The following is a 17,534-nucleotide window of genomic DNA, read 5'->3' as shown; positions in this document are numbered from 1 at the left end:
GATTTAGTCCAAACGGTTCATTTTACAGATGGAAAAAATGAAACTCAGGAGAAAGGTCACATGGGTAGTAAGTGACAAAACTAGAATTCTTAGATTCCCTTGTTCCACCTCCCAAAGGGACAGCAACCAAAGGGGAGGGGAGAATAGGTCCTCTCCCATCTGCCGTGTCTGTTGTGTGATGATGCCTGTTGGCCCTGACTCCACCACAGGATATCAGTGAATTCTGGGGTGGCCTGGGCCCCCCACTCCGGACTTGTTTATTTTTTTTCTCTGTGTTTCTGTTTATTGACTTGTTTGAAACTTCATCATCCATGGAGTTAATACATGGTCATTTGGTAGTGAGAAAAACAGGACCTCGAACCCGTGTCCCCAGCCCTTGCCCTCCCGAAACCTGGACGTGACAAGCCAGAGTCCCCAGTGAGGCTAAACCTTTGGAGTTATAGCTTGGAGAATGCAGGCAGTAGGGAGGTCAGGATCCTTCCCCGAAGGTGAGTGGGTGGGGGAACTGGGGCTAGACAAGGGATATATTTGGGTCCCCCCAAACCACTCTCTTCCCTGTCCCTTAAAGAGGCCCCATAAGATTCACTCTGCTTTGGGGGTGAAAGTAGAAGGGACTAGGAGGTTATCTTCCTGGAAGGGCTCAGTCTATGAGGATGGAGAGAACTCAGGAGGGAAGGAGGGTCAGTGGTTAGAGTCTGGGGTGGGATAGAGAGGGAGCTTGGGACTTTCATATTTGGTTCTTGACTCCATTAATCCCTCTCCCCTGTCCCCTAGTCATCACAAATGCCAGTGTACCAGGTGCTACAGTGTGCAAGCATGATGGGAATTGAGGCTTAGGGCTCAGATGGGCCTGGAGGAGAAAGGCACCAGAAGGTTCCCAGCCCTTACTGCCTAACCTTAGCCCAGGGTTGGGAAACCCAGAGATAACCTCTGTGGAACTCGCTGTGTGACCTGGATAAGTCCTGGATTACCCAGAGGTTTCCTCCTCCTCCTCATCGTCATTAGCTGCCTCCCTGATCCATCCAGGGCTCTCAAACGTCTTCCTTATTCAAAAACAACATACGCAAAATAATAAAGAGCTGCCAGTGAGCAGGAAAATGGCTCAGGGTGGCGGAAAGAACCTGGATAACTGATACCCGGAACCCTTGGATGATTGACACTCCAGAAGCGAACTGATTCTTCCTCATCCGTCCCATCCCTCAGTGATGGGACAAGGCTTCTAGAGAACTGAGCGCGGAGCTTTCTTGGATTCAGGATAACGACTGGAGAATCCCAGCCTTGGATGATGGAAACCAGAACCAGCTTCTAGCCCTGACTAAGGGAGTGTGGAATCATTGGAGCACAGGGTCCCCAGGCAGCAGAAACCCCGGAGATCCATCATCTGGTCTGACCCCCTCAGTTTAGGGAGGAGGAGACTAGAGATAGAGAGGTGGCTAGTTCGAGGTCACACAGCTATTAAACTGCAGGGACGCAATTTGAATGTGGATTCTCTGGCTCTGGATTCAGAGCGATTTCAAATTCCAGCAGGGAATGATGACCAGGGGAATTCCTTTCTCCAGCCCTGAATCGCCATGAGGGTCACCCATGTGGCATGGTGGGCTGCACGTGCTGGGTGGGGTCTGTGAAGCTGTGCCTGCAGGGATGGGGGAGGAAGTAAGTGGCTTTGGAGGGTCCAGGAGGGAAGGAAGGTGCTATGAATGTGCAAACTATTCTCTGGGGACTGGAGAGCGGACAAGGATATTCTGCTCTCTTTAGCAAGGTTCTTTTCAGGCATGAACTCGACACCCCTCTAGGGGAAGGGATGATTCTTTGTGTCTCCTGCCCCCACATCTTGCCCTCCTTGCCTCCCTCTCTTCCTCCTTTGCTTGCTAGGTTGGACTGGGGCATAAATAAGTGCTCTGGGAGGTACCATGAGCATCTAAAAATATACATAAATACTGTACACATCGAGGAGGTGCCCTCCACATCCCCTGTGGCCTGGCTTCCTCCCCTTCTGATCCCCAGCCTCTGGCTTGGGCTCCACTCATCCTTTCACCCCTATGGTTTGCCCTGTGGGGCTCCCTCCCTAACTCTGCCCACAGCCTCCGGGAAGCACTTGCAATATTGCACATGGCCCTCTGGCCCGGGCCGCCTTAGGATGAGCGCCTTCCTCCTGCCCCAAGGGAGTGTGATGGGGCCTGGGTTACCTGGACGAGGAGGGAATCGGGGCAACCCTGGGGACACAGAGAGAGGGCAAGGTGAGGAGGCCGGGGCTGGCAGCGGCTGGCATCCTGCTGGCCTCGGGCCGAGCCTCCCTGTATGTGATCCGTTCTCATGCACGTGTGTGGTCCCCAGATGCACATGGAGCAGGGGATGGGGGATGCCATGAGGGGAGACGTTGGGTGCCACCCGGCCAGGTGTGTTCCAGACACGAGTCCTTTGTGGGGCCACATGCCTGTGCCCAGGACGCCCACACACCAGTCAGCCCAAGGCCCACAGGGGCACACACGGGTGCAGAGTGGGGGTGGCAGCAAGGGTGCGTGACTGGGTCCGGGTCACACTCTCCACAGGAGGAGGTGGTTCGTACTATCGTCCCTCCCCACTGTCTCACTGCTGCTGCTGCTCAGCCTGAAGTCCTCATAGCCGTCACCCCCGCTGATCACCAGCATCTTGGGCTTGACCAGGGCTGGGGCCGAGCCTCGGTGTCGGGAGGAGTCCCTTCGTTCCAGCAGGGCAGACTTCTCGGGACCTGGCAGAGGGGACAGTGGAGAGGTCGGGTCAGCGTCCAAGAGGTGGTCCAGCCCAGCGACCGAGCACATCCCTGTGCTCTGCTTTGGTTCTTTCTGACTCAAACCATCACTTCCTGTCTTCCCCGGGACTTTCCATTTTAGGCACTGTTTCCTGCTGGCTGCATAATTTTCTGTTTAATAGAATCATTTCCTGCCTCTCCCAAGATACAGCCTATGGAGAGGCGCTTCCTGCCTCCTATGGCATCTCCCATTTGTCATATTACTTCCCATTCTCTACATTACTTTCAGTCATTTTATAACCCTGTCTTGCCTCCCCTAAGCCATTTCTAAAATTTAACACTTCCTGTTTCCAATGTCACATTTCTTGCCACATTATATGACTTCCTGCCTACCACAATCAACTTTCTGACATATCTAACCCCTCTCCATCTCCCCAGGGCATTTTTTGTTAAGTAGAACTATTTCCTCTCTATTATAAGCTCCTTTCTGGCATATATAGACCGTAGTAGTAATAGTAGTAGTAGTAATAGTAGTAGTAGTAGTAGTAGTAGTAGTAGTAGTAGTAGTAGTAGTAGTAGTAGTAGTAGTAGTAGTAGTAGTAGTACCACCACCACCACCAACAACAACAAGTATTTATATAGTTCTTAAAGGCTTGCAAAGCACTTTATAAATATTATCTAAAATGATTTTCAGAACAACCCTGAAATATGGGTGCTTTTATATCTCAATTTTACAGATGAGGAAACTGAGGCAAATAGAAGTTAACTGACTTGCCCAGAGTGACACAATTACTAACTGAGGTTGGATTTGGACTCAGGTCCTCCTGACTCCATTGCTATGTGCACCATGGGGTCACACATACAGCCACTTCCTATCTATCAGAAACTACTTCCAATCTCTACCAGTCATTTCTTGTCCATTTTAGTTCCTTCATTGCCCTTCCACAGTTCTGATCCTAACTTTCTCTGGACCATGTCCTCCTTCCCTTCCTTCTATCCTTCCCTCCCTCCTTTCCTTTCTTCTCCTCTCCTTCCTTTTTTCCTTCTCTCCATCCTTCCTCCTTCCTTCTGCCCTTCCCTTTCCTCCTTCCTTCCTTCTTTCCCTTTCCTTCTCTCTATCCTTCCTTCCTTTATTCCTTTCCTCCTTCCTTCCTTCCCTTTTTTCCTTCTTTCTTCCTTCCCTCCCTTCTTTCCAGCCTTCCTTTCTTCCTTACCCTTTTCCTTACTTCCCTTTCTTCTCTCCCTTCTTTTCCTTCTTCTTCCCTTCCCTTCTATCCTTTCTTCCCTCCCACTTTCTTTCCTTCCCTATTTCTTTCCCTTCTCTCCATCCTTCCTTCCCTTCTCTCCATCCTTCTTTCCTTTCTTTCTTCCTTCTCTCCATTCTTCCTTTCTTCCTTCTTCCCTCCCTCTCTTCTTTCCTTCCTTTTATCTTTCCATCATGAAGAACTAACTATTCCACAGCTATAAGAAACCATGTCCTATCCTCTACAGCCCATTTCCATTTTTGTAGGTCTTCTTCCTATCTCCCACAAGCTACTTCCTATATAGTATAACCATCTCTTGCCCCTCTTCAGTCCATTGAATATGACAGCAATCATCTGGGGCCAGATATGTGATTTCATTCTGGGGGACTCCCAATGAAACAGCTGCCTCTGCCAATGTCAGCCATTCCCCTCTCTACAACTTCTATTCCTAGAGAAATGCCTTAAGCACTGGGAGGTTAAACGATTGGCCAGTGTGTGTCAGAGGTGAGACCGGAACTCAGGTCTTCCTGAGCCCAGGATGGCCGTCTGTTCACCATGCTAAGCTACTTCTTACAATGGCCATATTTCCGGGGCAGGGAAGAGGGGGAACAAAACAAAAAACAAACACAGAAATGAAAACTAGGGCACATGGCTCGATAATCAGCACTTCCACAAAGCCCTGCTAGAAGGAGTCTATCTTTTCATGAAAACAAGGAGTGCCCTAGAAAATCTAGGCTGAGCAGGTGCCGCCATCTATAGCTTCAAGCCTCCTGTGACCCACTTTGGCAACATTCCCCTCCCCTACACACTCACTTCTTGTAATTTCGGGGTGTCCAGGGGCCTTCCCGTCCCACCCAGGTCCCTCACGGGGAGGAGAAAGTGGCAGCCTGGGTTATTGTATCCTCCGATTCTGACAGACTTACTTGCATCATGGGCTGGTGGGGGGCAGAGGAGGTCAAAGTTGTCTGGGAGCTCGATAGCGGTCAGGAAGCGCACATGCCCCGTGTGGCCCTGGACCAGGCCGGCAGGACTCAGCGGGGCTCGAGGGGTGCTGACGGTATTGGGCGAGGTGGGCATTGTGAGCACCACCCCAGCACTTGTCCCGATCCACAGCAGGTCCTCGCAGGCCAGCAGGGCTGTGATGCGTAGACAGGCAGCCTTGTGTTGGCGGATGATGGCATCGGAGCCTGGGGAAAATGGGAATGAATGGGATGCAGGGGGCACAGAGGCCTCCCTACCCTTCTAAATGCCCAAAGCTCCAGGCCAGTTTGGTCACCCCAGGAAAGCTGTCTTCAATCATCCTCCTTAAGGGGCAGGGGACAACTCTATCTGGGAAGTGACAGGCGAGGAAGGGTCCTTAGGAACCATTTAGTCCAACCCTTTCATCATACAGAAGAAAATCTGGGAGCTGCAAGATCACACAGTCCTCACTCCCTAGGACTTTGCTGGTAGGGCTAGGACTCAAGTTCAGGTCTCTTGATGCCCAGCCTTTGCACTTTGATGACTTAGCTTAAGGTCAAGCACCTGAATGAACTTCGTGGACTGAGGTTCAAGACATTTCACAGTCTAGCTCCAACCCACTTATCAACTTTAAAAAAACCCATAAACCCCTACCTTCCGTCTTGGAATCAATACTAAGTATTGGTTTCAAGGCAGAAGAGTGGTAAGGGCCAGGCAATAGGGGCTAAGTGACTTGATCAAGGTCACGCAGCTAGGATTTGAACCCAGGACTTCCCTTCTCCAGACCTGGCTTTTTATCCCCTGAGCCACCTACCTGCCCCAATTACCTATCAACCTTAATTCACTCTATTTCCTTTTACCCATGTTAAGTTCCAGCCAAGTGGGTTAATTGTGGTTTTCTGTTTTCATCCTTTCCCTTGTTGTTTCTCCCATGTCTGGTCTGCACTTCTTCCTCATCTCCACCTATTGAAAACCCTCCTTTTCTTTCAGGGATCAGCTTAGAAGCCACCCTCTCCCTGAAGCTTTCCTTGATTTCTCATCTTTTCTAGTTTGCACCATTTCTTGACCGCCATGCCTTAGCACCCTTTCTTTGTTCAAGAACCTTTTAACCTGCTTATGCCATGCCCCACACTCTTCTCATTCTTTGTGTTGCCATCTCTTACTCTCCAAGTCGTTTTGAAATTCAGGGATTTTAGTCCTTCCCCCCCGCCCCCCACTCCCCACTCTTTATCATCCTCAGGAACTATGATATGCATACCAATTACCAGGGATGTATGATGGATACACCTTTACATTTAACCTGCATTATTAACATTTTCTCCATCACTTTTGTGAGTCTCCACAACATACAAAATGATAAGTCAGGTCCTGATTTCTAACACCTGCTGATTTCCGAGGTGTAAAGGCTCCTATTAGGAATTTAACAGCAGGCTCGGGTTTGAGCTGGCTCCAGCAGAGCCCTGAGATGAGCCCTCTGACAACCTGACTACAGCCTTCCACACCATCAGGTCTAAGGACCTCCTCCTCCACCTGGTTCTGGCACATACCATGAAAGCCCATTCCTCAGACCTCCCCACCCCTCCAGAAGTGCACCGCCTCTGAGACTTGTAAGGATGGTCCAAAGAAAGATCCTCAGGAAGCCCTCAGGACTGGATCTGAGCTGGGATGTCCACCTCCTCTCTCTCTCAGTCCTCTGCTGGAACCCTTCTCCTCCTCCTTCCTCCTCCAGAGAATTTCCCAGAATTCTCTCTTGTCCCAACTGTCACCAACTGTTAGCAACTCCTTCTCTGGCTCCTTTTGTCCCATCCCCCTTGCACAAATCTCATCCTTACAGACTTGGACATTTTAAATGGGCTTCGCTGACCATAACCTCTCATCTGTTTCTATCTACTGCTTTCTCCCCAATTAAGTGTATTCTTTGCCTTGCTTTGAACCACTTTGAACTACCCCTTTTCTCCCATGCCATCTCCCCCATGTCTACTTCTAGCCTTGTGGTTTTGGTAACTCTGACCCTCAGATCCCTTAGCACCCTGACCTTTGGCTGTGAAGGCAGGGGAGTAACTCCTATTATCTGATTACTGATTCACACAGTGTATTTGGGGATCACAGGAGAAAAGTTGAAAAATAATAGCCAGCTGTTAGAGAGTCCTTGAAAGTCTTCAAAGTGCTTTTGATGGGGGCAGACAGTAGGCAGTGAGGGGTAGTAACAGGGACCCTCATACTCTAAAATCCCATAGTTCTCACCAGGTAGCACTAGTTAAACATCAACTGAAAATCTGTAGTTTCAGCATTAGTCAAGCATTAATTGCAAATCTGCATTGTTGCTCAGTTCATCAATCACCTGGACTGGATCTGTTAAATTCTAGACTGGGCCTCAGCTTTGTGCCTAATCTGTTTTACTGATTACTCATATTGTTCTGTATTTACTTTGGTTCTGAACTGTTGGACATGATTAATTGCCTACAGTGGTCGTTTATTGGGCTGCATCTGCCCCCACCATGTCTACATTCCAGAGGGGCAGCCAGATCTCTCCCCCATTGACAAATGATGACAAGATGGACAATGGGGGAACATGGGACATGAGCACCAAGAACTTTGGCATTCCAGAAGGATCCCTCAAAATTGCACATGTTCCTTTTTCTCTATGATGTATGTGTCAAACCCCACACCCTACCTTTATCTGAATTGGGCCATGCCCATTTTCCAGGGTTTTGGGAAAGGTGAGGATTTCCTTGGAATGGGAGATGACTAGCCCCTAAACCCTAATAAGTATGCCAACCTTGATCCACAGGGGGCAGAAGCTGCTACTCTACACACAGAGCTGCTATTCTACAGAAGAGTTACCACTCCACACATGGAGCTGCTATTCCATCTTCTCCAGAGAAGCCACTCTACTAGCCCCTGGGCTTATCCATCAGCTCCTCTTAGGCTACCAGATTATCCCCCAGACTATTCCAGCAGTCATTAACCTCTTCTTCAAAATAATCCTTTTCTTACTTCTGCATTGAAGGGAGTTTGAGCCTCCCATTCATGGGGCAAGATCCTGCTATGAATTTGGGAGTGCTTCTCCCACAACACTTTACCAACATTATCATAGTTTATTTTCCCAACTGCCCTGTGAGGTAGATGGTAGTGTTATATATATGAGTATATGAGGAAATTAAGGCAGAGGGTAAGTGACTTGTCCAGGATCACATAGCTAGTAAGTGTCTGAGGTCAAATTTGAATTTTTTGGGGGGTTATTTTTAAAATCCTTATCTTCTGTCTTAGAATCAATACTAAATACTAAATACTTAATCAATACTAAATCAAGGCAGAAGAAGAATAAAGGCTAGGCAATGGGGGTTAAGTGACTTGCCCAGGATCACACAGCTAGGAAGTATCAAACTTGGGACTTTGGGGATCTGAAATCATAAAACTGAGTTGATTTCATCTGCAACCAATTCATTGACAGGCCTGAATGTACCTTGATAATGCTACAGATCTCACAAGATCTCAGAGTTAAAAGCAACCTGATGGATCATCTAGATCCAACCCTTCCTTTTACAGGTGGGGAAACTGAAGCTTGGAGGGACTGATTACAAGACTTGTCCAAGGTCACATTGCTAGTAAATAGCATTTTGAATCCCATTCTCCTGACCCTAAGTCCTGTGTCCTTTGCATGAAATCGTCTTGCCTCTCCATCTTCCGTCTTTTCACTCACTGTCCTCAGAGGCTCCCATGCCTCCCACCAAGCCACTGGCTTCCCCACTCTCCTTTCCCCAGCATGGCGCTGGGTTCCTGGCTCGCCTCACCAGCAAGCATCTTGTGCACGGGGGGCGTGATGTCCACCTCAGCCAGCTGCTCGAAGGTGCCCGAGTGGTACAGTCGCACTTGGGCTGTGCTCTGCAGGGCAATCCAGACGCCCAGGCTGGAGTTCACCATGCAGGCCACACTGCGGTTGGGATCCAGGCCGACCTGGAACGTATGCTGGGGTGGCGAGGGGTGGGATGGAGAAGAGGGATGACATTCACTTTTCTGGGCGCATCTGACATAACAAGACCTCCTCTTCACATATTCCACATTCTATATTGTAGCCAAACTAGCCTACTAGCTGTTCTCTGGGTAGAACATTCCATTTCCCACCTACAGGCCTTTGCACTGGCTTGTATCCCATGCCTGGTTGCTTTCCTTCTTGACCTTCCGAAAAGCCCCAGCTTTCTTCAAGGCTCAGCTCATGGGTGGGCTACCTTCTGCTTGAGGTCTCTCCCAATCTCGTTGGTTCCTGACACCCCCCCCCCCCCCCCCCCCAAATGAGTCTTCTTTCTTCCCACTAGAATGGGAGCTCCTTAAGGGCAGTGAGTTTTATGTGTATGCCCAGGTGCTAGCAAAGTGCTTGGCACATACTAAGTATTCAGTTGAATGAATGAATGAACTAAATGCCTTCAGCTCTGGTGTCTCATTTGATTTTCCCAATCAAAGCTAAGGAGTTAGAGCAAAGCTCTCAGTCCCAGCTCTCTGAAACCTGAGCAAGGCGAGCTTAAGGGGAAAAAAACTTAGGAGCTGATCAAATTGGACAACTGGCTGGAGAGGAAGGCCAGCTGACCAGGGGGTGCCATCCCTAATTCATGCATGGTGTTACAGCACTCTGCTGTCCTCTGCAAACTTACACACCTTAACTTAACTTTTCCTATAAAAATGGGAAAACTGAGGTCCAGTGAGGGGAATGATAATTTCCACTTTTAGAGCAATTTAGAGCAATTTAAGGTTTTATGAAGTATTTTCTTTATAGCAATATTGTAGGATAGGGAGGATTATTAGCCCCATTTTACAGATGAGGAAACTGAGGCTCAGAGAAGGGAAGTGACTTGCCTCGGCTCACACCACATGGCAGGGGCAGCCCTCCTGATTCAGTTCAAGGCTCTGGCCTCTCCTAGAGCAACCCCTGCCAAGATGGCAGAACTGAGTGCTCAGTGTCTGTGGTCCCCCAATGGGCCCTAGGTTGAGTCCTCTGTGGTTGGTTCCCCAACCTCATGTAACATGGTACCTCTCCCTGCTTCGAGGCCCTTCCCCTCCCTTGGCCCCACGTACCTCCTGCTGCAGGCTGCCTGTGTTGAGGACAAAGATTCGGTTTTGGCATCCACACCACAGCTTTCCTGACACTGATACCATCTTGGTAACGGGGCTCCCCGGGCTTCCCAGGACTAGTGATTTGGAGTTCTGGGGGTCCCAGAAATGGCCTGCCCAGGGAGAGAGGAGAAGAAGAGAGGGCTTGGATGGCATCCCATCAGAGTGCTCCCTAGATTCCTCCTATCTTCCCCCTCTCCCAGGTGCCCTCTGTTTAGGGATTCATAAAGTAACAGGGCTGGGATAGAAAGAACGGGCTGGCCCAAAGTCACACAACCACAGCTGGAGCCTGCGTCTCCTTTCTAGGTCACAGGTGTCCATTTACTTGCCTTGAACCTAGAAGCATCCTGGCTCCCAAGATCCTTACCTGCTTCTCTGTTATAGACGACAAGTTCTCCATTCGCCAGAGACACGAACACCTGGTTATCCAGGTACCTGAGTGGGGGGATTGGGGGACAGGAAAGGAAGAGTCAGCTTTTCCATGTGACTGGCACAGGTCCCTGAAAGGAGCTTGAGTTATTTAGGGGCTCAACCATGGCCTCCCCCAAAGAGGACCTCAGGGAATCTGGGAGGAGTGGTGATAGTGGTGGAGGTGGGCTAAGAGGAGGGCAATAACTGGTTTTTCAGGTACATCTAGGCAAAATGGTGAGTGCTGAAGAATTTAGAATCTCAGAGTTAGGAGGGACCTTAGACATCACCTAACCCAGACTCATTTTACAAATGAAGAAACTCAAGCCAAGAGAGGAGCAGGGATTTGTTCATAGCTACGGAGTGAATCAGAGGCAGAGCCCAGACTATATTTTGTCCCCTAGATCTGGTTTCTCTACTTCCTTCTTCCCCACTCCAATGCTCCCAATGAGTGTGTGGGCTTGAGGAGACAGAATCTGGGGTCAGCGAAGGAGTAGTGAGTGGGTAGATAGAATCAGTTGGGAGAAGCCGATGGAAAGTTGGCTCAGGGGATTCAGTGCCAGCAGGATTCATAAAAGCTGCTATTTATAAAGTGTTTTAATGTTTGCAAAATACTTTACATGTATTAACCTATTGGCAGGTTCTGCTGGTATTATCCCCATTTTATGGATGAGAAAAATGAGGCTCAGAGAAATGTAGTGTCAAGAGGCTGGATTCAAGTGAGCCCAGCTTCCCTCTTGACTCCAAGCATTAGCACTCCTCTGTCTCTCAAAGGCAGGACTGGTGGAGTCAGCGGGGTTAGAGGGCTTGGGGGTTCAGGGTCCACAGGGTTTGGGGCCTTACATGATGGCTGTGACGGCAGCTGCATGCTGAAGTTTCATGCTGTTCTTGCGGTTGCGGATGCTGTCCGAGGACTGGTAGACATGGATGCTGCAGGGACCACAGCCAGGAGACAGATGCCAATTTCTCCCCTGCCCTTACCCTTGCTCCTATCCACCACCTGAAGGCTTCAAGCCCATTACCCGGCCCAAGGCAAACCCAGCCTTCCTCTCTTGGCTGGTACTCCCTTAGGTCTGACTCCAGGCTCCAGGCCTTCATGCTGAGGCTTAAGAATCCTTAGAGAAGTCAGTCTTTTTTGGGTGCTGGAAAGTGTCTTGGGCTCCCACCCCAACAATGCCACCAACATCCATCCCTTTCTATTTCTGTCATTATTGTTCTGGTATAGACCATCATGTGCTTGGACTACTACAATGCCTTTTGGAGTTTTGTTTTTTTCCATTTAAAAAAATGGAAGTAATGCTTTTTTGGGAGGCAAATCTATCAGCCCCTGCTAACAGCCTTCCACCCTTTCCTTCTTCTCTTAGTGTCACAACCATGTGTGTTTCCAGCAAGACAAATCAGCACACTGGCCTAAGAATTCCTATCTCGTTCAGCATCTTTAGTCCACTACCCCTTGGCCAAAAGGTGGGAGGTCCATCATTCAGTTCTCCTCTTCATCCACTTCAGCTATTACATGCTTCCAGAACCATCTGTCTCTAAGTTGGCTGTAAAGCTGTTGCTACCCTGCTTTTCCAGCCTTATCTTATACTACTACCTTTCATACACTTTGAATTCCTGCCAAATCTGCCTGTACTCTGCACCTGCCATGAAGCCCTGCAGTTTTTAGGGGTTTGTCTGTAATGTTTTCTCTGCTCATCCTCTCCTAGACCTCATGTGGCTCTTTGTCGGAAAGCACTAATTTGATCTTGTGTATTTTAGTTATCTGTATAATCTTCTCCCTCTGTTAGGCTTGAAGCATCATGAGGGCAGGCATTGTGTAAGTGGAGCATGTGGGAAGCCCACATTGCCCAACTCTGTTGGTGGCACTGTTGGCCTAGGATGCTGAGGTCCTAGTGTTGCCTGCCCTGTCTTCCCCCACCCCCAGTCCCTACAATCCACCCCTGGGGCCATCTGCTTGTGCTTACCAGCCATCTTCAGTGCCCAGCCACATGGAGCTTTGGTAGGCTTCTGGGTCCATGCTTAGCAGGTCTTCCAGGCTGCCCCGGGTAAAGGATCCACGGCTGGAACGGCGAAGGGCTCGTCCATCCACAGGGCTACCACCATGGGGTCCGCTGGGGCCAAAGGAACCAGACAGGGGTAGAAAGCCAGGTTCTGGCTCCTCCTCAGAGCTGGTCGTCTCTGCTGTAGCCTCCTTGGAGCTGGGCATCTCCTCATCTGGAGAGAGGGAAAAGGGATGTGGACTCCCAGGTCCCTAGATCCCTTGCCCATTTCTCTCCCTTTCTCTTTCCCTTGCATCCTTCCTTTATCTATCCTATAGATTTGTTTTCCATTGGAGCAGACTTTTTTTTTTTAAAGAACCTATATCTTCTGTCTTAGAATCAATACTGTGTATCTGTTCCAAGACAGAAGAGTGGTAAGGGCTAGGCAAGTGGCTTGCCCAGGGTCAAACAGCTAGGAAGTGTCTGAAGTCAAATTTGAACCTAGGAACTCTCATCTCTAGACCTGGCTCTCCTTTCTAGCTTCCCCCTGCAGCAGGTTTTTCCTGACTCTTCCCACCCCTAAATCCTTTAGCCTCTATCTTCTTGTCTCCTTGCACATGAGGATGGGACCACCTTCTAAAGGGAGTGCAAGAGAGAAAGCCTTGGGTCAGGAGTCAGGAAACCTGGGTTTGAGTCCAAACTTTGCCCCAAACCCACTGTGTAACTTTAGGAAAATCCCTTCCTCTCCCTCTAGGCTTCTGTTTCCTTCTTTATTATATAAGGAGGTTGGTTCTCTTAGGCCCTTTCATCTCCATGTTCCTTCCCTGGTTCAAGAAGCTGTCCTGACTCCCCTCCGCCTAGGCATGGAGCAGATGCCATGGAAGCGTAGCCTCCTCAGCCTAGAACATGAAGGCCTTGAACCTGGCTCTGCCCTCTTTCTCTCTTCTCATCAGGACCTACTTCTTAGGGTTGGTGGGATGTCAAGGTAGAAGTAGTCATCCAGTCTAACCTAAATATACCTTAAAAAGGATCACCTCTACATCATACCTGCTAAGGGGCCCTCCAGCCTCTGCTGGACGATCTCTGGTGATGGAGAATTCACTACCCTCTGAGGTCAAACAGAATAAGTCTAATCCCTCCTTTATAGGCCAGGCCTTAACATAGTAAAACCATCATTTCCTCCTAGCACATGCCCCTGCCTGATCCAGGCTAACCATGCCCAATTCTCTTGGCCATCCCTAGATAGTCTGGTCTCTGGCCACCCTCCATGCTAGTCACCCTTCTCTAGATGCACTGTGCTTTGTCAATGTCCTTTCTCCAACATGGCCCCCAGAAGGTATCCCAGGTGTGATCTGACCAGGGTGGATAACCTCCTTATTTTCCCTCTTCAAAGCTGGACCAGGTAAACTAGCCACTTTCCCTTCAGGAGCCAGATTCATTCCAGTGAACAAAGGTATAGACCTTTGCTCAAACTGTTTTCTCCTTTTGGTCTGTTCAAATCTTCCTCGTCCTTCAAATCTTGGCAAAGACCCTGCCTCTTCCAGGAAGCCCTCAATGACTTACAGACTGCAGGGAATTCTTACTCTAGACTGAGCCCCTTCAACCTTTAGTATCTGAGGCTTATTTCATTCTAGAAATGTTCCCTGGGCATCTCCCATCTCTTGAACCAGATGTCCTGAGTTAGGGCCCAGGTCTCAGAAATGCTGAATATTCGAGCTGGAAGGGACCTTTGGGATCACTTAATTCAAATTCCCCATTTTTACAGATGGAGTACTGGGGCTTAAAGGTAGGGCTTGCCACAATGAATATGTGGAAGAATTGAAACTCAGAACCAGATCACTCTACTTCCATGCTGTTTTCATGATCCTGTCTCCTTTCTTTCCCATTTACATATCACAAAACTAGGCACATGGACCTAAAGGTGAGGGGAGAAGAAGGGGACTGACTTTCTGACTGCCCACCTCCCCAAACTACCAGGGGTGAGGAAGCCTGTGACTACCTCTGCCTCTAGGAAGTCTCCCTAGATTGACACTCACTGCCAAAGCTGGAGGAGATGGTGGAGCGGCTGGCCTGGCTCTGGAGAGTCCCAGAGGGGCTAGGGGATGACTCATCATCTGAATCATCACTGTCGAAGGGCATGAGTTCTGGGCCTGGAGTACTGTTGGTGGGCCCTGGGGGCAGCTCTGGAGAAGAGCCTGAGATGGAGATGTGCAGGCAGGGCTGGGAACTGCCTTCGTCCAGGGAAGCTGCTGTGGCCACCACTTCAGGGGGAGATGCTGGGCTTACCAGTGATGGGGGCTGATCCCTGCAACAAAGAGGAAGTTAATGGAAAGTTCTGGACCTTGCTGTCCCACCCTCCCCAAAGCCTATGGTAGGGGGTTACCATTCTTCTACAGAACCACAGTGATGATAGCAGCAGCTGCTTCCTCCTCTAGGAAGTCTTTCTGCCTAGGTCACATTTTCCCCCAACCCCACAGTTCTGGTTTCACCAGATTCTGATAATCTTCCCGTCACTGTCTCTGCCCCTGCAGGGTTCAATCTAAGTGCCACCATCAATAGTTCTTATTAATATGAATCCACGAGTCTCATTTCTCCTTGGCCCCTGTGACCTGACCTGCCTTCCTGGGTCTGGGCCCAGATATTTGTGGAGCTGGAAGCCATCAACATCACCTTCAAAACCTTGGCTCCAAGCTCATCCCCCTTAGGAAGCTGTCTTAGATTCACTGGGCCAAGGTAATTCATCAGAGCCCATGTTTGTCTCTGGGAACCCTTGGACTACCCAGTCCAAGCTCCCCTGACCCCATACCAATTCAAAAAATTATTCTAAGCCTGCTGCTTCCAGGAATTTTTTGTAGACTTTGTCATCTAGGGCTTGCTCTTCAACTTTCTCTAAGCCTAACTATCTGGGAAACTCCTCAGATGAAGTTGTTGGTTATTTATAAACTCTTGCTCCCAGATCAATTCCTTCTAGAAATAATCTCTGGCTAACTCATATAGGATCTCTTGTGTTCATGGTCCTTCAAAATCCTTGTCCCAAGTCTACCTCCTCTGGGAAACTTCCCAGACTAGTCCTAGAGATTCCCAAACCTGGATTCTAAGCCCTGTTCTTCCACTAAGAGGAATTCCCAGACTAAGGTTGAAAGTGGGGAGGAATGGCTTGCATGTACGCTTCTTCTGACCCCATCATGCTCCCATGGCCCAGGGGCCCCCAGTACCTGAAGCCATTGCTGCCCCCTCCTCCACCTCCACCAGGTTGCAGGCCAGGCACAGATCCCATACAGAGGATACGGGCAGAACAGACAGCAATGCAGGCTTCCACAGTGGGCTCAGCCCGCAGGCTCAGCAGGCAGACCTGTCCCACGTAGCCATCGCTATTACACACCCACACCTCATGGGCACTCTCAGCACAGGTGCTGTGGCTGGGGGAGGCACAGGAAAACTGGAAGAGAGGGAAGGAGAAGATGGAGTCAGTGTCTATTGGAACTGGGTAACAAGAATGAGATCAGAGAAGCAAAAAAAAAAAAAAAAAACTCGGGATAGGAAGGGACCTCAGGCATCCATGTAATCTAACCTCTGTCTTCCCAAGGATCCTCACAACACCATTCCTGTCAAATGGCCCTCTGCCTGGAGGTCTCTGGTGAGGGGGGAAATTGCTATACAAACTGAGACATTCCTTTCCACTTTTGGATAGCTCCCATTCTTAGGAAAGTGTCCTCTGCATCAAGCTGAGATTTGTCTTTCTATAATTTTAACCCATTGCTCTTATTTCTGTTCGCTGGGTCTGTGCAGAACAAGACTAATCCATCTTTCAAATGATAATTCTTCAAATACTGGAAACCTGGCATTGCCCTTTGTGGCCTGGTCCCAATCTCCCTCTCTCCCACCTCCTCTCCTCATTTCCCTTTATATGCCATTCCTTTTGCTTCAGCTAAATCAGCTAAATGCATAAAAGACCAGCCTGAAACCAAGTGGTTCCCAACTTGTTCTCCATTCAAGTCTTCTCTTCTCCAGGTTTACATCTCCAGTTCCTTCAACTCATCCTCCCATGATGGGACCTTAAGCTATTTCACCATTCTGGAAGCTAACCTCTGGATAATTTATGCTTGGCTCTGTGAGGCTCTGCATTTTGGGACAATTATTTGGGGCTTGTAGTACTTGGATGCTTCTGAGAGATGGATCCTTCAGGGAGTGTCCAGGGCATTAGCTCTACCAGGCTTCCCCTTACCTGCATGCCACTTCGGGTTTTCATGATGGGGATGGCTTTCAGGAATTCTGGGTCCAGAGAGTTTTTGGTGGAGGCTGAAATGAAGAATCAAGAGATGGAGACAGATGAATAAATGCATGGAGGGCTGGGTGAGAAGAGATGAGCATCAAGGACAGGCAGTGTGGTGGAGGTGAGTGATCAAGTGAGATAATTTTTGTAAAGCCCTTAGTAGAATGCCAATGCGTATTAAACATCTGTTTCCTCTCTCCCTCACTGCAGATAATAAAGGCAATAGATAATAAAATGGGGTTCTTAAGTCTTTCTGTGTTATGGCCCTTTTGATAGTCTGGAGAAACCAATGGATTTTTTTTTTCAAAATGATGCTCTTAGGTAGCTAGGTGGTGTACTGGACCTGGAGTTATGAAGACCTGAGTTCCAATTTGGCCTCAGACATAGCTGTTACAAATCTGGTCAAGTCATTTAACCTCTGTCTACTTTGATTTTCAATCTATAAAATGGGGGTAATACTACCACCTACCTCCTAGAGTTGTAAGGATCAAATGAGAGAATACTTGTAAGGTGCCTTGCAAACTTTAAAGCACTGTCTATCTATTAAATGCATAAAATACAATACATAGGATTTCAAAGGAAACTAATTATATTGACTATATATATAACTATATATGCAATTATGTGTAATTGCATATATAGTTATTAGTTATCAAATAAAGAATACATACAATTATGTATAATTGCATATATAGTTATTAGTTATCAAATAAAATATATACAATTGTGTATAATTACATATATAGTTATTAGTTATCAAAAATATATACAATCATGTATAATTGCATATATAGTTATTAGTTATCAAAAATATATACAATTATGTATAATTGCAT

The 17,534-nt window shown here is 48.4% G+C and overlaps 1 protein-coding gene across 1 annotated transcript in view; it reads right to left on the bottom strand.

Moving 5' to 3' along the window:
* Nucleotides 1-260: 260 nt before the first annotated feature.
* Nucleotides 261-17,534, bottom strand: part of ARHGEF17 (Rho guanine nucleotide exchange factor 17) — a 157,011-nt gene continuing 139,737 nt past the window's right edge. Inside the window, exons 12-21 of the mRNA XM_044668113.1 lie at nt 16,651-16,724; nt 15,641-15,864; nt 14,462-14,730; nt 12,411-12,660; nt 11,290-11,376; nt 10,406-10,473; nt 10,003-10,151; nt 8,727-8,901; nt 4,896-5,159; nt 261-2,728 (exon numbers count right to left, since the gene is read on the bottom strand). Of these exons, the coding sequence (XP_044524048.1) occupies nt 2,535-2,728; nt 4,896-5,159; nt 8,727-8,901; nt 10,003-10,151; nt 10,406-10,473; nt 11,290-11,376; nt 12,411-12,660; nt 14,462-14,730; nt 15,641-15,864; nt 16,651-16,724 (1,754 nt within the window). The 3' untranslated portion in view covers nt 261-2,534. The remainder of the gene's footprint in view (nt 2,729-4,895; nt 5,160-8,726; nt 8,902-10,002; nt 10,152-10,405; nt 10,474-11,289; nt 11,377-12,410; nt 12,661-14,461; nt 14,731-15,640; nt 15,865-16,650; nt 16,725-17,534) is intronic.

Source organism: Gracilinanus agilis, chromosome 3 (assembly GCF_016433145.1).
Source record: "Gracilinanus agilis isolate LMUSP501 chromosome 3, AgileGrace, whole genome shotgun sequence".
In the NCBI taxonomy this organism is placed as follows: Eukaryota; Metazoa; Chordata; class Mammalia; order Didelphimorphia; family Didelphidae; genus Gracilinanus; species Gracilinanus agilis.
The sequence above is the reverse complement of the archived record's forward strand: the minus strand, read 5'-3'. Positions and strand labels throughout refer to the sequence as shown.